At 32.9% G+C, this 23416-nt stretch overlaps 3 protein-coding genes across 3 annotated transcripts; 2 read left to right on the top strand and 1 right to left on the bottom strand.

Moving 5' to 3' along the window:
• Positions 1 to 4586: 4586 nt before the first annotated feature.
• On the bottom strand, positions 4587 to 5410 carry HELRODRAFT_164851 (hypothetical protein; the record flags this gene model as incomplete). The annotated part of the gene is made up of 3 exons (XM_009030805.1): positions 4587 to 4816; positions 4959 to 5217; positions 5273 to 5410. The coding sequence occupies 3 exons, from the start codon at positions 5408 to 5410 to the stop codon at positions 4587 to 4589; spliced, it is 627 nt and encodes a 208-aa protein (XP_009029053.1).
• Positions 5411 to 6885: 1475 nt separating this feature from the next.
• Positions 6886 to 11301, top strand: HELRODRAFT_189601 (hypothetical protein; the record flags this gene model as incomplete). Its single annotated transcript, XM_009030804.1, has 5 exons — positions 6886 to 7689; positions 8105 to 8437; positions 9211 to 9391; positions 10511 to 10734; positions 10800 to 11301. The coding sequence occupies 5 exons, from the start codon at positions 6886 to 6888 to the stop codon at positions 11220 to 11222; spliced, it is 1965 nt and encodes a 654-aa protein (XP_009029052.1). The 3' UTR covers positions 11223 to 11301.
• Positions 11302 to 14510: 3209 nt separating this feature from the next.
• Positions 14511 to 22029, top strand: HELRODRAFT_108146 (hypothetical protein). Its single transcript, XM_009030803.1, has 14 exons — positions 14511 to 14639; positions 15381 to 15451; positions 15834 to 15885; positions 16531 to 16632; positions 16811 to 16960; positions 17365 to 17451; positions 18044 to 18169; positions 18447 to 18567; positions 18856 to 19022; positions 19471 to 19660; positions 20049 to 20118; positions 20390 to 20477; positions 21265 to 21627; positions 21808 to 22029. Exons 2-13 carry the CDS (start codon positions 15396 to 15398, stop codon positions 21331 to 21333), a joined length of 1278 nt encoding a protein of 425 aa, XP_009029051.1. The 5' UTR covers positions 14511 to 14639; positions 15381 to 15395; the 3' UTR covers positions 21334 to 21627; positions 21808 to 22029.
• The last annotated feature ends 1387 nt before the right edge of the window (positions 22030 to 23416 follow it).

Raw genomic sequence — 23416 nt, 5'->3', positions numbered from 1 at the left:
AAAATGGATAGATAATTATTAAAAAACTATAAAAAGTAATCATTGTAAAATCGCTCATCACTATTTTAGGCACTCTAAAACTAGCTATATAAAGGTGCGGCAACGAGTCGGCTTCACTTTGTATTATTTATATTTTAGCGAAGGTTCGCGCTTGGTGTTGGGTCGCCGCTCCCAACATGTAGCGATCAAACGTGTGGCAATGGTTAATAAATGTGCGGCTTCTTTTTTTAAGGGATGTTATAATTATACTCTTAATGAAAATGTTCATTCCTCGGCTTCCAGACTGATAAAGGCAAGAAAATATCTGAGTAATTTTTTTATTATTTTTTTTATTTCCTAATTAAATTTTTAATATTTTGTTAACAATTTAACTTTAACGTTTAACCACGGTTAAATTAACTATAAGACAGAAGACTGATAAAATAAGAGTTGCAAAGTTTTTTGGAATGGTTATTTATATAGTTAATTATATAATAAAAATTAAAGTGTTCAGACGAATTAGTTTAATAATTAATTTATAATTTCATTATATATATATATATATAATTAATTATAGTAATTAAATTTAAATTCACAACGTTTTTTATTAATTTCAATTTTGATGGGATTTATTGGAGCTGAGGATACGCGAGCTATTTGAATAGAGCAATTTGTTCGCCACATCAACTCCGCATATCATTTGTTGCCGCATGTCATGTGCGTTCATTCATGGCTGATGTGTGTGCGACATGTGGCTTCTGATGACTGCTGTTATGTGCAGCTACGAACGGTAGACAGATACGAGCCACACACCAATTTTTATCATTTACTGGAAAGTGTTGCTAACATTTTTATTGGCTATTATTGTTGTTATTACAGTTATTAATATTTCTAATGAAAATATTTTTAAAATGATAATATATATAGTAATTTAGCTACTATACTATGCTACAGACGATAAGGCAATGAGGGTCGAACTGTAGCATAACTAATTTATAAAAGCTTGTTGCAAAAATAATTACCGGCAAAAATGGATATCTGCAATTCCTAGAAAAGATCGGATCCCCACTATCCATTTTTGAGTAATTTTATTTATTTCTCATTTTAATGTTTTGTTAATAATTTAATCTTTAACCTTAACGTAACCGTTATGCATCTTTCTAACTGTCGATAGTTTCCAAATTAAACTGGCTAACCTTCATTCTCTTGTGTTGACTTTAAATTTTATGCTTACTCTGTACAGTGTACACTAACAAGCATTGAACTTAAATTTTACCCTAGGTATGTGAAAGACACTTTGACTTTGTAAAGGAGACCATTGTATTGTCAACAACTCGTTTGAATTCTAAATCAAGAAAAATAACTACTGAACATTCTGAAAGACCAAAAAATTCACTGCCTTTATCTTTTCTGGTCAGGCTACTACACTATCAATTAATCAATCAATCAATCAATCTTTGTTTAGCGTCTTTGGCCATCAAATTAGCGCCCAATTAGGTGATCAGTTGTATCCATTTCATTTAAATTTAGAGTTTTCATATCTTGCTCGATTGTTTGCGACCCAGACTTTTTTGGATGGCCTTTGTGACGTGTGCCAGGTACTACAACATCTGTATAACATGGTTGTCGTCAGGATGGGTGTCCGGATGGAAAAAATTTCCCCAAAATTATTCTATGCCATTACAAACAAAAACAACAGCCCCTAGTCCCCAGGGGAGACTACTATGAAAGAATAAGCCTATTTTATATATACAACTCATTCAAGCTTTATACTAATTTTGCTGTGTTAATAAATTGTTCATTTTGTAAAGACCTTTTTTTATTTAATAGATTATTAGAAACATTAGAAATTTTATCTAATTTTATATATAATATAGATGAGTGAGTATTGAAATACCAAACTTAAGCTCTCGTTGATTTAGTGATGTGTTGTAAAAAAGGTTAACAAGTTCTGATTTTTGGGATGGTTTTTCAGAAGAGGCTAATCAAAGACCAGTTGATGTTGACTTAACTGAGTCATCTTTATTTAGATGAATGTGAATTAAATTATTGGCCTGATTGTAATAATGGGTGTTACCATTTCTTATCAAATTTGACATAGTTCTAACTATATTTTGAATAATTTTTGTAAAATGAGTAATAATAATAATTTAAATAAATAAGGAATGCTAAAAATTACTAACATTTAAAATTTAATTAAATATGTAGTTATTATGTTGATGGCAAAGAAAACAACAGTCTACCTCGGGGAACCGGGTTTCTAGACGCAAAACGAAGATTGATTGATTGATGTAGTTATTTTGTGTTATAAATTTTTGCAGTTCTTTCTGCGTATTCTTTCCCACAAAATTATTTTTCTCATTTTGTTCTGTAATTGCTTTACTATTTATACATGTGTAAGTGTACACTTGTTACTTTTGTATTTCTTTTTATATACAAATCAAAATCACATTTTTAAACAAGTTAACTAAATCAAATTATTATGTTTATTAATTGTGTAATGCACTATTTTTTTTAAGATTTTGTGCTTGCCTTATAATTTATACATTTGTATTTATTTTTCTTTTTTGGCCCGGCATTTTTTTTATATTTAAATAAGAATTTTGAACAATTAGTCAAACGTATAATAAAATCTTATGTTTAAATTTGTTACCTTCTTTTCGTACTTGCCATATAATTAATAATTTTTATTATTGCTTTTACATTCCTTTTTATCCATCATTATATTTGGCAACAAAGTAATAACATTTAATTTTTGTACATGTTTTTTAATTTGATTTTGTACCAAATAATGCATAATAATTAGATATTTAAATGTTATAAGATGTTGTAATGAATGAAAAATAAATGTGAAGCAGAGATTTTGGCGACTTCGTTATGATTTGATTGTAATTATTTTTTCTATAATTAGTTTAATAAATAAAAGAAAGCTATGGTGAGGATGATGTGTGGGGTTAAAGTGAAGGATAGGAGTAGTACAGAGCTGATGTCAATGATGGGACTGAATGAGGACATTGTGACATTGATAAGGAGATCGAGATTGCGGTGGTATGGACATGTGTTGAGAAGGGATGAAAGGCTCGGGATTAGGCGAGCGTTGGAGTTCGAGGTTGAAGGAGTGGTAGGAAGGGGTCGTCCGCGATTGGGATGGAAAGAGCAGGTGGAGAAGGACAGGGTGAAAGCGGGGTTGCGTGATACTGAGGCGAGTGACAGATGTGGATGGCGTCGAGGGGTATTTCGGTTTCATCATAGGTAGCCAAACGGCAACCCCCGATCTCGGGGAAAATGTCTGAACGTGTGTTGTTAGTTTAATAAATAATAAAAATTGAACATACTGCAACTGTGTTGGCAGTTTCCAACAGTCTGTATAGAGATAGAGCACGTATCTTGTCGACTTGTATACATTTAAATACCCTATTGAAGGGACGGTTTATCAATGATAGGTTCCTATTGCTCATTTTTTATTACATTTCTAATTTAAGTGGACTTCACTTTGCATTCGCTTAGAGTTATTTTTAATGGAACATGTATCTAATACGCTAATAATCCCTTAACGGCACATGGGCTATTTACCCTTTAGCAGATAATTGCTTATAACCCCTTCGCAGCAAACATGCTTAATACCCCTTAGTGGAATATGCTAAATATTATTCTATATAGAAGTAATAATAATGTCATTTATCATTACAACAAACGCATTGTGCAAACAAACACACGTGAATCAAAGTATCACGGACTTGTATGTGATAGACGGGGATCTATCCGCATTCGAACACAGTTTCTGCATCAGCAATACTAGGCACCTTAACCATCGCACCGCCCAAAAATTTGTTTTCCCACCGAGAATTGAACCCAGACCGCCAACGTGAAAGTCTAGATTTCTAACTAATAGAGCATCTGAAATGTGATGTGCTGTATATGCACCGTATGATTTTTAATAGTTTGTACAGTTATACAATTTTCTTAATAACATGTCTTGTGTTAAAAACAATTGAGCCGTAAACAATGAATCAACCGTGTCAATTTTATACCGGAAATTGATGTTTTAGATTTTTAATAACCAGGGGTTACAAAAAGATACGTTTTTGTATGCTGAATCCAAATTAACCTTCAGATTTTACATTTGAAAATTTTAAGCTTGGTAAATTTTATATTGAAATTTCAGCTAAAATGTTTATTTTCGTAATTTAGGAATTAATTATTTTTATGTTTAAAAAAAAAAGAAAACTAATTTTAAGCAACGAAAGATTTTATATTTTTATTAAATACTGAAATAGTATTAGCATTATATACATTATATACAATGTCTAATCAATGTTATGTCAATTACAAAGTAGACAGTTTCACAGCTTGCAGCAAGTATCAATTATTTCCAAACTTTACGAGATTGTACATTTCCTTCTTGCTCGCATTTATACTCATTAGTTGTCTGCTGACGATCTCTGATCTAATATATTCATCCCTTCTTTCCTGACTGTAGTCATGTTCACTTGCCTCTATAACCATCTTGACACATCTCTCAATACTTTGAATGTGTGAGGGCTAGTCTGGGACTATCATTGGAGTGTGCAAAAATTGTTTGACTTGAGCCGTTGTTAAGCTACAAGTTAGTGGAGATTCATACATTTCAGAATCCCAATGAATGATTCAAGTAGGCAGCTGGCATCAGGATTGATCTCTGGTGTTACCCTTTGTCTTAAACTCATATCCCCCATCTGAACGTTGGCTGATCTTCTTACCACAGGCATCACTATCTGCATCACCTCTTTGTCTTGGCTTCTCAAAAGCTCAAGCTGAAAAAGAACATGTCTCGGATCATCAATCCAACTATGCTTTACTTTGATGTTAAACAAATTAGGCATATATTAGGCAATGTTTCTTATATCCTGAGTATTGTACACTTCAGTCATCTCACTGTTCTTCTTTTGAACTTTGTTCTCTACATTTGATTCAGATTTCTCAGTCATCACTGTCCTCACCAGAAATAAACTGTACAGCTAAGTTTTCTTCTTTCTCTTTCCTGGCATTTTCTTCTAGTTTCCTAGCTCTTTTCTGCTCAGAAAGGCTTCTGCTTTCTTGTCTCTGAAGTTCTGCTTCTTGCCTTCTTGTCTCTGGCACATTTTTGTTCGCAATCATGTATGTGCTGATGCTTCCTTGCTTAGCTCTCTGCGCTTTAATAAACATCAATTCGATCACTGGAATCTTCTGATCTCTTGTGCAATTACAATTTATGTTTACCTTTTGAAAACATTCAAGATTATTACATCCATATTCAGAACAATTGGACACTTACAATGAAGAATGTCGTTGAAATTTCTTTTTGTTTCTTCCACAAATTAACGATTCTTTTCTGGATTGTTACTTCATAAATAACAACAGGATATTTAAACTTAGAATTTGCTTTGGTCCACTGATAAAAGAGGGCAGTCATAATATCTTTGGCTAGTTCTTTTTTGGTATAATTTTTTTGTCCTTCTCGCTCAACTGCCTTAGCAGAATACCGTATCTTAATAAATCTCTCACAGTTGGTAACTCTGAGATAATGATTTCCCTGCCAGACTCCACATAATGATTAAGATGAGTGGAGGTCTTTCATCTGGTTTTAATTGATGCAGCCATAATCAGAATCAAAATAACAATGATAGTCTTTAATTTATTGCAATATCTGAAAAACATAAAAACAATGTGGTCTAATTTTATTACATACAATATTAGGTGAAACTGCACAATCTGATTAAAGAGATGCACTTCAAGCTTGACAAATGCTGCTTTATGAATTTTTCATGATTTATAGCATAACTAACAATGGGGGTACATTCAACTTAAAGTCATGTTACCCGCTCTTCCGTAAATAATGTAGCATATTTGTAAAACTTTCACTCAAAATTTACCAAGCTTAAAGTGCATTCATTCAAAATTGAAAGATACCAACGGAAACAGACATCAAAAGGCTTCTTTTGTCATGCCCTGGTTTTTTCAAAAAAAACTTTTTAAAATTTGACACGCCTTAGTATACATATATGTATATATTAAAGAATATTATGTTAAGCATATACTATAGAATATTCTCTTGCATGATTTTCTTCATATATTAAAGTATGTATAAGTATATGTGATATTCTCTGTAAATATATATATGTCGGTTCGATTGAAAATATAAAATTTCATACATTGGTCTTTGTAGATAAGTTCAGACACGTAACATGAACTGCCCTGGTTGCTTGGTCGAAATTAAATGTTGGTTTTGAATTCTAGAGCATCCTTTGATCCGCATTTTCAAATGAGAACGCCCAACGCGTGTCAGTCAGTTGGGGTTTGAAAGAAATAATTAAATGTGTAATTTTTACAGTTAATTTTCAATTTACACTCTCAATCTGAACTAGCTAGTGTATTCAAATGTATTCTGATCTGATTCTCCTCATTCATTTCATTTCATATCCATCTCGCTTATAATTGCACATCATAAAAATTAAAATCATAGCATTGACATTGGCATTCATCAAAGAGTAGACTAGACTAAATAAAATATTATAGAATGAGAACATACAGTCACGGATAGATAGAGAGATACTACTTACTACAAATGCAAGGAGGTATTTGTCTTACTTACAGCAAACAATTTATTTATATTTTATAAAAATTTATTGACCATTTGGCTTATAATAATTTTTGAATCATAATTTAATTTAACATTAACTTCAGAATAGCCTTCATTACTACAACAACAGTACAACTACAACGAAGAGCATATCTAACTAAAGCTAAAAAACTGAAATAATAGCAATGAAAGACAATGATATTGACAATTGTTATAAAATTAAATTTAAATATTATGAATAATAATAAATTTGGTTCATGGGCAAACTAATTTGCATTGAAAATTTTCTATTGTAACACTGCACTGGCATGGGCAAAACTGAAGAAAATTGTAAATTGACTGGAGAAATCATATTAATTTCTCAAACAGGTAGTCATCACAGCGTTGACAAGGTGTTGTTTCATCAAGCCAGTGCTTATTATCAAGCACTCATTAACAGTAACATGAAAGATGCCCATTTCAAAGAACTTACATTGGAGTGTTTGTCTGAGTGTGGCTTGGTCGAGGTTAAGGAATATTTGTCAAATTTTCAAATCGATAAAAAAGAATTTAAAGGCCAGACCACCTTGACCTTTTCAAAAATCATTAACGAAAAGTCATTAATTGAAGTTGAAGAAGGACTGAAGGGTGCACATTATTTGCAAATTAATGGCATGGTTGCTCAGTATCTTCAGCTACTCTTAAAACATTTAAAAGACACAACATGGTTACATATTTTAGATCTTTCTAACAGATATTCATTGGATGAGGTGGCTGAAAAGACTTTAGATTTTGTTTGTGAGAATTTCAAAAGCCTAACAGATCATCCAGACATGCTCTTGTTGTCACAAAATGAAGTGTCTTACTTTGTTGAATCAGATCTCATCAATGCACACAGCGAAATTGACATTTTTAATTTCGTTATAAAGTGGATATCTTATGATGATTCAAGAAAATACTGTGCAGAAGAGTTGCTGGCTAAAATCAGGTATAGCTTAATGACAGTCAATGAAAGATGTGAAAGTAGTGATGTGCTTGATAAAATGAATATATGTTTTCAACACGTTGAACACAATGCAAGACTACGGAATACAGTTGGTGTTGCTTTGGCTCTTGGAGGATTCACCCAAAAGGTCCAGACTTGTTTTGTTGTTATATTTGCTGTATTATATTTTTTCTTTGAAGTTGTTAGAAGATAAAAATTCTTGTCCAGTCTTGTTTTTATTTTCTGAAATTTGTTGAAGATTATAAGATAACATTATAATTGATGTTGGTGTGTACGCATCTGTATTTAGTTCAGGGCTACTTGTATTTTTTTATTACTATTTACCTATGATATTTTAAACTTTGATTCCATGTGCAGCCCATTTTTATTGTTAAAAAGCTACTCAATTATGATGGTTTAGTTTATTTATTCTAACTATAAAAAGTGACATAATAAAATGAAGATTGATGATGCAGGCATTTTATGTTAAATCCTAATTATTTTTTTCATCAAACTAGTTTTTAAATGTTATAAAATTTAGTGGAAATTGAATTTTTTTGCAGGAGTTCAGTACAAATCGTTTTCAATTGTTGCCACTTGATAATCTCTTGAAAGCGTGTGAGTGCAACAGAAACCTCGACGAAAGTGAACAAACTTCTCCTGAAAGCAACAATGATAAGTCTGGATGCATGCGAACTCGTTGCAGCAACAACGGCTCTGTGGTGTTCAGATCAAACAAAAAGCAAAAACTGCCTAATACATTGTGTGAACATGGAGCTTGCGTGATTGACAACTGTTTGTATGTAGCCGGTGGACAAGAACATTACTGCACCGATGGGAGATACACTACCAACAAAGTGTATGTCTTCAATCCGGTTCATTCCATCTGGTCACAGGTCATTTACTATTTGCTTTTTTGTTTAATTGAAAATTTTTGATATCTTATGAGGTTTCACGCTGTTTACAATGTAATGAATTAATTTTTTAAATCGATTACTTAATTAACTTTTTTTCAAGTTGCATCTTTCCTAATCTTCTAGTTTATTTTAAAATTTCATAATAAAATTATTTATACTTTCCTATTGAATATTAACTTAATGTTATGTGTATAATAATTATGATAATATGAGCATTTTTATAGCGCCGATTTGCACCTCTGCTTCAGAGGCGACTGCAGCTTACGTGAATGTATTAAAAAGCTAAGTCTTTAGTTTTTTTGTAAAGACAGTGAGGAGCGTTGTCTCAACTCAAGAGATAATGTATTCCAAATAACTGGAGCAGAGTGACAAAAGCCATGGATAGCAAGCAATAGGAACGTTTAAAAAACCTGTTGAGGATTTGCGGAGTGATTTGACATGCCAGTGGCGGGTTATGACATGAGGTCATGTAGATATGTTGGGGGTTTTGACAATTATATTTTGAAAGTTAGGACTGCAAGTTTGAAGATGATTTTGAGGTGAAAGGATGCCAATAAAACATTGGAAAGTGAATGAAAGAGCTGGAGCAGAGAGGTTTGTTGAGAATCAATCAGTCTGACGGTTTTGTTTTGAATAGTCTGTAGGGTTTTTATATTTTTAAATCTTTATATAATCCAGCCATTTATTACAATCACTATATTTTTTAAACTTCATAAAAATGAATTCACACTCATGTTTCAAATATTATTCAGTGTTCAAAGATGCACGTGCCAAGAAGTTTATTCTACCTTGGTGAACTGGCTGGACACATGTATGCAGTTTCTGGATACACAGCTCCCAACACGGACACACCAACAGTTGAAAAGTACATTCCCACTGAGGATCGATGGTGTATGTTAGCACCTCTTCCTGTCAGAGTTCACGAACTGGCAGGTCAAATTCTTTCTTACTTTGATATGTATTTTCTTATTTTGTAAGCGATTTTTATTTTAAAACCATTTCAGCAAAGATTTGATTTTTGAACCAAAGTTGTAAGACTTTAAACAGAAATTAAAGCGCCACACCGTTTTTTGCTGATTATTATGCTTCACTGATTTATAAACTGCTAGTTCAGTGGCATAATTAGAATGTGAAAGTATCAGTTTTTATTTTTCTACACACGGCGTCCTGTTCTTTGCCAATGATATTGTCGTTAAATCCTATAGTCGCCTTTTTCAATCAGTGATCAATAAGTTTTGAAAAATGTTAAGAAACCATAACGTTGGCGCTAAACAGCACAAAAAGCTGCTCAACAAAAACAAAAAGCTGCTCAAATAGAGAAAGGCTACATATTAATTAGCAATTTATACCAATTAACAATTTATACTAAACAGCCACGAAAAGCACCGTGTAAGAAACCACGATGACTTTGTATGACATAAGAGTTGAAGTTCTGGCGCATGTCAACACTTCATTACAAAAAAAATTTAAAAAAAGGAATTTAAAATTAATGACACATTATTTTTATTTGAAATGTAGGTTTTTAAATCAATTATGCCTTCCATCTCTACTTTATGCCTGCTGAAACTTGTTCCTTCTAAGTTTAAATTTATTCACTTTGACCACTTATAAAAACTTATTGCACCATGTGTTTTTTTAATTGTATTCTTTTTTTAAACTCAATCAATTTAATTTATCTAGACTTTACATTTGATGCAAACTGTTTTTCATAATCAAATTCTTTCGATAACTAAGTGTTGCCTTTTTTTTATCTTATCTGCTCCTTCGTGATCCTTTTCTTCAATTAATTTATCAGTAATCCTTCCTACACTTCTCTTGCACATATTATTCTAATTCTGCTTAGTATGGGTAACCATTAGCGGAATTAATTTAAAATAGAAAAAAATGTCTTTGCCTGTCTTTTTAAAAAGCTCAAAAGTTAGACAGTTGAAATACTTCCATATCATGTATGTACGCCACATAATTGCTTTGATAATGAAAGTAATCATAATCTTGATACGTTTTCGCAATTCAACCAATTCAATATTTCCACACATACTGTCGTATCGACAGGTTGTGTACGCGCTGGCAAGTTGTATGTGAGTGGAGGATTCCGAGGACCAGACTCTGGCCACGTTGACCTGGTGTGGTCGTACGACCCAGCTCGTGACGAGTGGTGCTCCATGACTCCACTCCTAACTGCTCGCAGTTACCACGCTATGACGTCTGTAGGCAGCAAATTGGTGGTCGTTGGAGGGGTCAGATATCTTGGCGATGATACGTTCAAGGATTTGATGGTTGGCCTGGCTTTTTTTATTTTTTATTTTATCCTGCTTGATAATGTACAATAAACTTTAAAAAGGATGGAGAGATTTTTGATTTCGAGACGAGCCAGTGGACAACCATGTTGAGGTTGAAGATGCCTGCCTGTTGTTCTCCATACCTTCTCATCGACAACTGCCTCTATCTCTTCGGTGGACACTCCTTTGAGGACAGTGTTGATCATAACTATATTCAGAAAATTAATCTTTCAAAATATACCAAAGAAACAACTGTCAATGCATGTTCTTCGATTACAGACATTGATACTTGTAAAAGTGCCGAATTTAACAATTATATGTACCACTTGTTGGATGACGATACCAAACGACGGCGAACCACTTGTGTGGATGACGATGGTGATGACGTTGATTGTAAGACTTATAAATACGAAGCACAGAGGATATTTTATTTCAGCATATGCATCATGAATTTGACAAAACGATTTGTTGGGCAGTTCCGCTGAATTGTGCTTTTTAAATTATGTTTAAATGTTCATATTTTTTCTAATAAGTACTTCTTTACTATTTTTTTAAAAATGTATTGTTTTTATGTAATAAAAATTTTGTTTCAAATGTAAATGGTTTTAGTAGATAATCGTAGATAAATTTTGAATGGGAGAGGGAGAAACACGAATGAGAGTAAAGGCATACACAAACAACGGGAAGTGCAGAAAAAATAAAAGTGTTCAACAAAAATAATTCAATATTAGAATAAATGGGAAAAAACGATCAATTTTTTGGGAGGTGTACCGGATTTGATTTTTTAAAATCGGACTGAAACCGGATTTAGTCATATTTACAAACTCCAATCCGTGCATCGGTTACATTATATGCCATAATTTGTGAATATGGATGGCTTCATTAACTTGCTTACTTCAGTCATACCCACCGTAAAATATTGTTTATGTCACATCCTTATCAATAATCTAATAAATTCACTTAATTTCATTGCAAATCGTCCTGTTTTATCCTCGTTCTATTCTGTCTGTACTGTTCATGTCATGGGGTATGCACAAAATACCCAAAATCAAGTATCTACGCTGCATTATGTTTTGAGATAATCTGTCACCAATCTCGTTTCATTATTTGTGTCATACCCGTAACTAAACTCCATGCAAAGCAACTTCAGTGTTAGTTGTTGGAGACTGTTGAATCCGTTGTGAAATGCAGTTAGTTGCATTATATCTATAGCGTGCGACAATTGTTCAATAAATCAATCACTGCATATTGTACAACAACCTTGGTGGCCAGGACTGGTGAATTTTCCAGGTGATGTCACTAAAGTATTTCTGGTATATTCAAAAACATATGAAATGAAAAAAAAACATGAGCTAAATCAAAATCTACATTTTACTGAAAATGGTCAGAGTCTAGTTCCACACTAGAATGGGCCATGAAAGTGACTTGTTAAGTTCATTCAGTTGCAGTAGCGAAATGAAAATATTGAATTACTCTCGGTTAGTGGCATTATGTTGCACGACGGTGATCACATTCATTTAATTTTAATGATATAAATAAAATGTAATTTTAACGTAGCCGGTGTCTCTTACCAGCAGGACGGATGGCTCATTTGTTGAAATCAATGTATGCTCGGCGCTCTTCGTATTGTAATACAAAACAATTAAACCTTTGTAACTCACGCTCTGATTTTTTAACACAACATCCTTCTTTTTCTTCTTTTTTATTTTCCATAAATCTATATGCAGCTTGGTATATAAATCAATTATAACTATTAATCGACATTACATTACATATATCAGTCGATAACTAGATACGTAACTCGATTGTAATCTGGATAGTATTTTGTACCGCAAACTAACAGCAGAATACGAGAGGCAGAACATGTTTTGGATTATATCGAGATCACGTTTAACTTTACGATAAAATGACGTCACAAATCACATTTACTCTGGGCTGTTCATTGCAATGAAATGCAAAAAGGTAACATTCCTAAAATATGAGCGAATCACTAATCTATACTTTATAATTTTGTTGCTTCGACATTAAACGTGTAATTCAATAAAACTACTAAATAAATTATTGGCAGGCTTATTTTGATTATACGAATATTTAAGGATGTTTTGGCGTGTGAGTGTGTTCTCATTTATACACACTTATCATATGTATCACCAAAAACTTTCAATTAGATTAGACAAATAAATAAAAATATAAAACTTTGAACTATTGTAGACGTGTTTGTGTGTGTGTGCTTATGCTCTAAGTCATATTCATCTTTATAATATATGTATGATGCATATGTGTATTTATATATTGCATTTTAAATCGCAGTTCGTGTATACTTATATGATAGATAATAACCAATCTATATTATTATGATACTGGCATACTTTCGCGCTAGTTTTTCGCAGCCAGCTAACCCAACGATAAATGATAGTACAGAAATTTATATTGATATATCTGTTCAGTTATGTATCTGAAAAGTTAAAGGTTGTTATCAAAATACAGAGATACAATCAATCATACATACAAACATCTACCCACACATACATATTATATATTACATACACTCATATACAATACAATACACATTGATACTTGATATTGACTACACATGCATATATTATAAACATGTATCTGAATGTCTGAAAAGTTAAAGGTTGTTATCAAAATACAGAGATACAATCAATCATACATAAAAACATCTACCCACACATACATATTATATATTACATACACTCATATACAATACAATACACATTGATACTTGATATTGACTACACATGCATATATTATAAACATACACATACATACAATAAACATACATATACACACACACACATATACAATAAACGTACATACATATAACATACATTTACACATACATATACAATTATACAAACACACAGTGATAAGTAGGATATGTTGACCGTCAAAATTGGTGGGAGGTACGTTCTTGCTTCAGTTTCAACTTGCATGGTTTGTTCATTTCATCATCAGCATTTCTTCAGATGGCTCTAATCACCTCACCCCCTCTCGCTGTCGTTTTGTTCTTGGCGAGCTAGGGTTTTTTTTAAACGTATTAATTATAAAAATTTCATTAAAGTTTAATTTTATCTGCCTTTAATAATTTTTGTAGCTCCAAATTTTTAGTATTTTTTTGTATCAAAAGTTGAGACATTTATAAATTATTATAAATATAAAATTATAAAATAAGGCTTGTGCTTCAGTTTCACTTTTGCTACACTTTCTAATAGAAATAAAATAAACATTTAATTTACTTAATTTATTTTATACTTGGTTATGTTTTACATTTAATTTGCATATATATAGATATATTGCATGGAATGTAAGCTTGGGTTTTATTTGAATTTCAATTTATTAATTGAGCAACAGATCTGTTTTAATTAAACAGTAATACTTAATGTAACATATGATCCCATTGGAAGTACTTGAACTGAATAGTATGTCCATATTTATTGATTGCCTGTGTTGACAGATGAGATGACATTTTATTTCATGTGATGTTATCATGTTGACTTTTCTCAGCCAGCTAACATCTGTTTATTTTATATAACCTGTTAAAGTGTTAAGTTAATGTTAATGTTAAGTTAATGTTGCGTTTCAAGTATGTCTCAATCAATTTTTGCTTTTAAGAACTGTTTAAATTATTTGTTAGAAAATAAACATATTTTCCTTCATTAATTAATCATGTCATAGTTAAATAATATCTAAGCCTCAAATTTTTTGCTAAATTTGTCTTTACATTTTTTAATAATTGAACAAATTGTTTCAGATTAGTGAAAGAAATCCTTGTGATTTCAAGAGCGCCAACATTCAATATTGTTTCCAACAACTACAACATCAACAAAACTTCCAGCCTTATTTCTGGTTTTCTCAGAAGATCTCTTTGTACCTCGAATGTTCGTGTCACTCTACACTCTACAGCATTTTACTTTGTTACTTTTTACTTAATTTCTTTATATATACATGATTGCAATTTATTTATTAATATGCCAAACTGTGTGATATTTTATTTAACTTTTAATGGAATTCAGTGTTGTCTTGTAATTAATTAATTAATTAATTAATTTATTTTTATTACTATGATGTAAATATTGAAAAGCATTGTTCAATAGGAATTATATGTATATATCAAAGAGGTTTTGTGCAATGAACTTATTAATTTTGGTAGGCTTTCTGTTAAGAAGCTTGTAAGTTAGCTTGAATCAAAGTGCATGCACAAGTGATCTGAGATATTAAAAAAGCTGTAAATTGTTTCTATACAAACAAAGGTTTTATTAAAATATTAAAATTTATTTGTGTAAAACAAATTTATTTTCTTAATAGAAACATGTTGTTGGTAGAAAATCTTAAAGATAATCAATCAATCTTCGTTTTTGCGTCCAGAGACCCGTTTTCCCGAGGTAGGACGGGAATGAATAATGTTGGTGTGACGACAAACTATGTTTCTATCATGAAATTGTTGCAGTGATTTAGTGGACTTTAAGAACTGATAGGCTTTAGATTAAGTTAATCATCAGTAAAGGTAACAACTCCTTCCAGTTGAAAATTTTTGTGTCCATGTGAACTTTTTTTGATGAAAGTATCATTAACATTTGTTACTGATTTTTTCTACCTGAAACATTCAACAACAAATTCAGACATCAGACCCAAGCATGAGTAAAAAGTTGAGACTCGCCGATAGACTGACTGGAACAGAGAGCAATGTTTGGTGAGTCAAATGTTTTACTTGCAACTTTTCAATTTTCACTTGTTCATTCACAGTTCACAACTGATGAGCTCTTACAAAGTTTTACAGTTAATAACACAATTTATGAATCTGGTTGTCATAAATAAATTTAGTAAACTGGTAAGTTAGTTTACATCATTATAATCAAGAGCAAGTGCTCTTAAGTACAGTCATAAGTACATTAGCAATGTTACTGCAAATAATATAATTCTAACGCTAAACTAGTACAAAAATTTTAAATTAGTACTGACACACTGACATAGTATAAGTACTGAAACATTAACATGTGCAATCATAGTTGTGTACATTTTTGTTCAAACAATTGACTAACAACACATTCTAATCAGCATTGATTTGCATGTAGGGTGGAGTTTGGAAGCTTGGCAGCTGAGTACAAAGCTTTAAATTTAGGACAGGTAAGTTATTTATAATTTATAAAGTTTGGTGTTATAATGTTAAATGTATGGTCCAGTTCATAATTTTCACTGACAGGTAGTGAAGAAATGGATTTGCGAGTTTGCAAAAGGTTGACAAAATAATTCTCAACTAAATGTCAACTCTAGTTAATTGCTAATAGGATATAAATTTTTGTTAAAATTATTTTTTCTATGGTGACCTGCTTTTGCTGTTGAAATTTTATAGGTTGCATGTGTGTGTCTGGCTAGATAAAGTGAATTAATTGTAATGATGACACCCTGACACTGTTGTTTGTTTTCTTCAGTTCTTTCATTCATTTCATGAACTTTCACTATGTATCAGTTAATTTTTATGAAAGTTCTTTCTTTAAAAGCTGTCGATTGCTTTATTATTATTATTATTTATCTCTCTAATATTTTTTATTTATAGTTGTTCTTTTTTCTTATGCAAATGAACTTAAAACTGAATGATTATCAATTCTTTGACCAGCCAGCTCACACGCAGCCTGCATTCAATCAACTTGATCATTCAGCCGATCTTCTTATTTATCAACTCACTAACCGACCAATCAACTAACTAGCTAACCAGCTAGCTAGCTATTTAACTAATCAATCAAACAAACAAACAAACAAAAATAATTTTAGGGATTTCCAGATTTTTTCCCGCCAAATTTCGTGACGGATGCCTTGCACAGTGTGGCTTCCAACAAGGAGAATCCCTTCCTTCATCAGTACACGAGGAGTTATGTCGGTGAAATTGTTTGGTCATAACTTTCTGCATTTTGTTGTTCATCATTTTGTTGTTCGTCATTTTGTTGTTCGTCATTTTGTTGTTCGTCAAATGTCCTTCCCTATCAAAATTGCACAAATCATTACCATCATGATCATAATCATCACCGTCGTCCGTAACCACGATCATTATCAGGGCCACCCTCGGTTAGTGAATGCCCTAGCACAGATTTATTCAAAAATTTTCAACCGACCGATTGACGCGCAGAGTGAGATCCTGGTAACAGTGGGAGCATACGAGTCCCTCTTCTGTGCCCACAAGGGATTCGTCAATCCTGGAGACGAGGTGGTTGGTGGATGGGTAGATAAATGGATGAATGGTTTTTTGCATTTATATATATTTATATATATATCTATATTTATATACACCTGTGTGTGTGTGTGTGTGTGTGTGTGTGTGTGTGTGTGTGTGTGTGTGTGTGTGTGTGTGTGTGTTTGTGAGTTTGTTTGTTTGTTTGTCCTCGGTTATGGAAGATAGAGAATTTTTGTTACTTGTTGGTTTTTGCCAATGGGTTTTGAGTTTTGAACAAACCAGACTTTAAATTTTTAAAAGAACATATTTTGCATGTCCTCTATGAGTGTCTGTTGAAAGTTTCAAATGTTTTAATGTGAAATTCAGTGAAATTCTCAAACATATATAAATAAATATGTGTATAAAAAAAATAGATCAAAGAATACAAAACAATGCAGGTGATCATATTTGAGCCATTCTTCGACTGTTACGAGCCCATGGTCCTGCAGGCTGGGGGCATTCCTCGTTTTGTACCTCTAAGATCGGTCTGTGTTTGAGTGCATGGATGGATGTGTGGGTGCATTGATGGATGTATGGGTGCATTAATGGATGGATATTCAGACGGAAGGATAGATATGCGGATAGATAGATAGATTGATGGATGTATGTATGGGAGGATAGATGAAACAGCGATTGTGATGTTGTAGGTGGATAGATCATAATCAACAATACACAATAATGTTACTGATACCGTGCTATTTATATAGCGCCCTGTGCATGGAGGATGGCGTCGAGGGTTCGCACGATTATTAGTAGGAAAATTAAGGGACCTCACAAGTTAGACGAGATTGAAATTTCAAAGAAAAAAAACAAATTTTAAACTGTCAGAAAATTAAAACTGGCAAAATAAACAAATATCTGCAGCAGAAAATCATTCAACTCGGTGACTCGACATCCTCTTCATATTAATTTATTAACCACGAAAACAAATTATTAAACGAAGACTATTATAACAACAACAATAACGGCCACAAACTAACAACAAGCAAAAACACATCAAACAACAACGCTCTAGTAACAAACAACAACTCGCCAACAACAACCAACAACACATCACACAACGACAAACGACGACAGACAAAGCCGGCAGGTGAGCTGACCAGTACAGCAGACTGGACATTCAGCAGAGAGGAGCTGACCAACCAGTTCAACGAGAAGACCAAGATGATCATCGTCAATAATCCCAACAATCCACTCGGAAAGGTTGCTTGATTGTGGTGGTGTTAATGATGATGATGTTTTGGATGGTGACATGGATGATGATGCTGGTGGTGATAGTAGTGATGACCATGATGGTGATGACGTTTTATTCATGAAAGATGATAATGTTGATGAGTAGTACCATGTTGTTCATGCACATGACACGTGTTGTTAAATTCGCATCAGCATGTTACTAATCAATATGAACAGTATGCGAATTTTTTTCGCCAAAAGAAATTTTTGTTCATTTTTTTAAAATGAAAATTGTTGACGTCATCAGGTTTTCACGAGAGAAGAGTTGGAATTCATTGGTGACCTGTGCAAGAAACATGATGTGCTCATTCTGGCTGATGAGGTGTACGAGAGGCTGGTCTACCCTGGCAAGGAATATGTCAGAATCGGTTGGTTTGTTTGTGGTTGGTCGGTCGGTCGGTCGGTTGGTCGGTCAGTTGGTCGGTCGGTTTAGTAAAGTAGTAATCTGTTTTGTTGAAAGTGTTAATTTAACTCTTTAATTTTTATTGCGCGCTCGTCGAATCTGTTCTAAACTCTTTTCTACCTCTGCGTGTGTGTCATGCGATGTGATTGTTTGTTGTAGACATTACAGTTTTGTAGACATTACAGCAAAAGTTCAAATGCAGCAGCAGCATTAACGATGTATAAGCAACTGAACCACTCAATCAACCGACCAGCCAACCTACCTGACCTCTGGGATCGAACGGTGACCATAGGGAGTGCGGGGAAGACTTTCTCAGTGACGGGCTGGAAGTTGGGCTGGTCTGTTGGTCCCAGTCACCTCATCAAGGCGCTCTGCACTGTTCATCAGAATTCCGTCTACACCTGTCCCACACCTATGCAGGTCATCAGGCTGGTGATTGCAGTAAAAATGGTGATGATGCATGGTGATTTTATTTTTCTTTTTATTTACATTCTCTGCATGCACACTTAATTTATTGGTGAATAAATTTTTTATCAAAGTGTTTTAATTTAATTAAACAAACTGTTCAAGTATTAAAATCTTTTTACGTTTAGTTACATTAACCAGCTTGGTGTCACTTTTGACAAACGTCTGGGCTCTGAAAATTTTGTTTCCAACGTTGTGGAAGCTCTTTCTCTTTGTCTCATTCTATTTCGGCTGGATTATTAAAATGCCACTACCACTGGTGGTACTTCTGCTGCTGCTGTTGTTTCTTTTGTTACTACTACTGCCACTGCTACTACTAATACTGCTGCTGCTACTGCTAAACTTGCAACTACTACCGCTAATAATACTAGCAATAATAACAACCACACAAATAAATACTCAGGAAGCCGCGGCACTGGGATTCGAAAGAGAGTTATCACTGGCCGAAGGAAGTGAAGACAGTTACTTCTGGCAGATTCCGCGAGAACTCGTGCCGAAGAAGGAGAAGATCATGAAGATGTTGCTGGAGATCGACATGGTGCCCGTCGAGCCTCAGGCCGGGTACTTCATCGTGGCTGACATCTCCAAGACAGGTTGGCTGGTTGGTTGGTTGATTGGTTGGCTGATTGGTTGGTTGATTGGTTGGCTGATTGGTTAGTTTTTGATTGGTTGGTTTTTGATTGGTTTTTAATTGGATGGTTTTTAATTGGATGGTTTTTGATTGGTTGGTTTTTGATTGGATGGTTTTTGATTGGTTAGTTGTTGGGGCTGATTACCGGTTACGGATTTAGTTTTCAGATTAATTAAAATGATGGCTGGTTGTTAGTCTCGAGGGTAGGCCTCATGGTAGCACATCGTCGTCATCGTTGTCGTGATCGCCAGCATTTTCGTTTACATCCCGTTCGTCATTATCAATGAAAAATATCTTGAAACAAATCGGTAAAATTAGGTCAATTTAAAATTTTTAATCGTACGAAAAAGGTTTCAAAGTTGACCCGAAGAACAGTGAGTCGAAGGATTACCAATTCGTCAAGTGGATGTGCAGAAACAAAGTTTGTTTGTTTGTCGTTGGTTCGGTATTTAAACATTATCGCGTTAACTGCGTAAACTTCGCTTTTAACTTTTTGTAGCCGATCAATTTCAACCACCCAGCAACAATCAAACACACAACCTGACCAACCAAAACAACCGATACCCAACTAATCAGTCAACACAACCAATAATTTTTGATCAACCTTTAATCGCATTCAAACAACCAACCACATTCAACCAACCATCCAAATACATTCAACCAACCAATCACATTCAACCAACTAACTGCAGAAATTGTCAGCGATACCGAACAGTGCCTTCTACACGTCAGAACACAAAAAACTTGCCGAGAATCTTGTCCGCTTCTGCTTCATCAAGGTTGCTTTCGTTATCTGCCTTCGTTTCTTTGTTTTCTTCAAACATTCAGTCAGCAGTAACTGATCTAAACATTCCACCGTTACTAACAATACCAACAGTAGCATCAACAACATAAACAAACAACAACAACACGCAACATTCTATAATATTGGGAACAATCTTTTACTGACCAAAAAGATAAAATCAAAATGAAATCAATCGAAAATTATTAATAATATATAAGAGTGTAAATAAATAAATAAAGGTTAAAGGTTTCTCTCTCTTTTGCGTTTGCTTCAGAGGTTTCAACGACAAACACACACAGCGTACATGAATACGCCTGCAAATCACGCATCATACACATTGCATATGATAGGCGGGGATCTCTTTGTATTCGAACCTAGTCATTGCAATAGCAAGACCAGGCGCCTTTAACCATTGAGCCATCACGCTGCCCCATATAAATATAAATAATTTATAAAATTTTATAAAAGAAAACAAAAGAAAATCCATTAAAACGAACGATCCTCTTATGCTCGTTATCGTTGATAAGTGCATAAGAGTAATAAAATATATTCAAATGGTACTATGCACTGTTTCTGTCACAATATATTCCGTTTTTATAAGTTTTTCATCATAAGAAATAGGACATAGGATTTTAAATAAAGATATGTTAATATTGTTATAAAAGATTTTAAATAAAGATATGTTAAGATTATTTTAAAAGATTTTAAATAAAAATATGTTAACATTGTTATAATAACAATAATAATAATAACAATAATAATAATAGTAAACAAAAACACAGGAGGATTCTACATTGGACAGAGCCGCCAATATTTTTCACGAGTGGAGAAGCTCTTTAAAGAACGATTAATCAAAATTAAATTAATATTAATTTATTAATTGGATTAATTGTAATTAATTAAATAGATCAATTAAAATTAATTAAATAAATTAATTAATCCTTTTAATTTAAATCGAGTTAAGTACATTATTGAATTGATTGATTGAAATGAATTGTTCATAATATTTTCATTTTTTTCATAAATTATTATTATGATAGTTCGTCGCTCAAATTTCTTGGATGCATATACACGTGCTACTTGTGAAACATCTTGTTTTTGCTGTCACGTTGTTGAGTTAGTTAATGTTATGTGAATGAATGAATGTTATTTGAATGACTCAATTGGTGTTTTGTGATGAGTGAATTAGTTGATGTTGTGTGAATGAATTAATTAATGCTATGTAAGTGAATGAATTGATGCTATGTGAATGAATGAATTGATGTCATGTAATAAGATTGATTGATGTAATGTAATGTGATTAACCTACCTATGCATGCATATATATTAATGTATGTGCATGTGCAGGCTTGGTCTGATTGATGACTGACCGCACTTACTTCATTCGCTATCATTCTGTTGCAAGTCAAACCTTATTAGTAATTTTTTATTAAGTTTGCCATAATTATATTTTTTAAATATGTTTATAAGTTATTTTCACTTAACTTTTTGTTTTGGCATAATTGGTGATAACATTTTCATAAAAAAATACTCTTACGAGTCCGAAGATTTCTCGTTACATTCGAAATTTCTTTAAACTTCTCAATCGGCCAGACACAAGAGCTCGCTCCCTGCTAGATCGCATACCTCGATCAATTGTAACAAATTAACTGAAATATTTTGCTTTGTGAATGACAGGTTGTTTTAAAGTGGAAATCGTTCTGAAAGGGTTTAATACAGCCGTTAGTTGACGATAAATGCGAGGATTTTTTTGACAGAACCAAGCTGATTTGTTTTGCTGAAAAGCCATCATTTGTAGAAAACACATTGTTTATAGTAAAAAAAATTAACAGTTGATGATAGTTTAAAATTATAACGGCCTACAAAATCTTAAAAATTTTGAGACATTGCGCTTTTAAGAAAAAAGTGTTAAAGAAAACAGAGCTTGCGTTCCACAAACCTCAACAGAATATTTTCTGGCATGCACGAAATTGAAGTCGTCAAACCGTTGGCTGTAGTCAAGGTGCCCGGGAATTCAAACAGATATTCAAAATTATTGTCAAGTTTAGTCAGGTTATAAATTGTAAAACCGTTACTTGTCATAAATGTTTTAAATAATGATAACCTGTAAAAAAACGCTTGTAGTCATTTCTGAAGTATGCTGTAGATAGAAGTGTAAAATATTAGCTAGATAATATTTAACTCGTACAGTACAATCCACAACCCTGCTCATCAAAACAGGCAAAATCACCATAAATGGAATGCAGCATAACATTGTTCACCCAAACGTAAACATCTCTACAAATCTTTCAATGAAATAAAAATGTTGAGAGAAAAAGTGTGAATGGTTGATTATTGGTTTTTTGTAGTTGTGGGAGCTCGCATTTGTTTTCATCCCACATTTTTTGCAAAGTTTTAAATATTGGTTTTTTTTTACAAAAATTCACCAAATTATTTTGAGGTGAGAATCTGAAAAAAATTTACAATAAAAATTTACATAGAGACCTTAACCCTAATCTTAAGGATTTCTCCGCTACATGTTTGTTGAATAGGAGTTGAGATTGAATCATTGATAATAAGTGGATTGACTCGTCTTTGCGTCATCCACGATGAATGAAACTTAAATTATGAAACTAAGCTCTCTTATACGGGTATTACCTGAATCTGGTCGTCATATTTTATTGCTGTAATTGCGCGTTCACTTGGCAGATCAATATTTTCATATTATATAACATTCTTTTCAAATTTTAAATTTCCGTGTTACGTTCAATTAGATGAACCAGCTCATGAAGCGGTTATATTGTTGTTAGGATGTCAAAATTGAAATTGATATTAAATTTAACTTTCAATTTTGTTAAATTTAAATTAAAAAACCGTTTAAAATAAATTAGACCAAATGGACATCACCCACCAGATCAAAGGGACTCTTCACTGAATAAACTTTTATGAAATTAG

Source organism: Helobdella robusta (genome assembly GCF_000326865.2).
Source record: "Helobdella robusta unplaced genomic scaffold HELROscaffold_7, whole genome shotgun sequence".
NCBI classification, from domain to species: domain Eukaryota; kingdom Metazoa; phylum Annelida; class Clitellata; order Rhynchobdellida; family Glossiphoniidae; genus Helobdella; species Helobdella robusta.
This window is presented reverse-complemented; position numbering and strand designations above follow the sequence as displayed.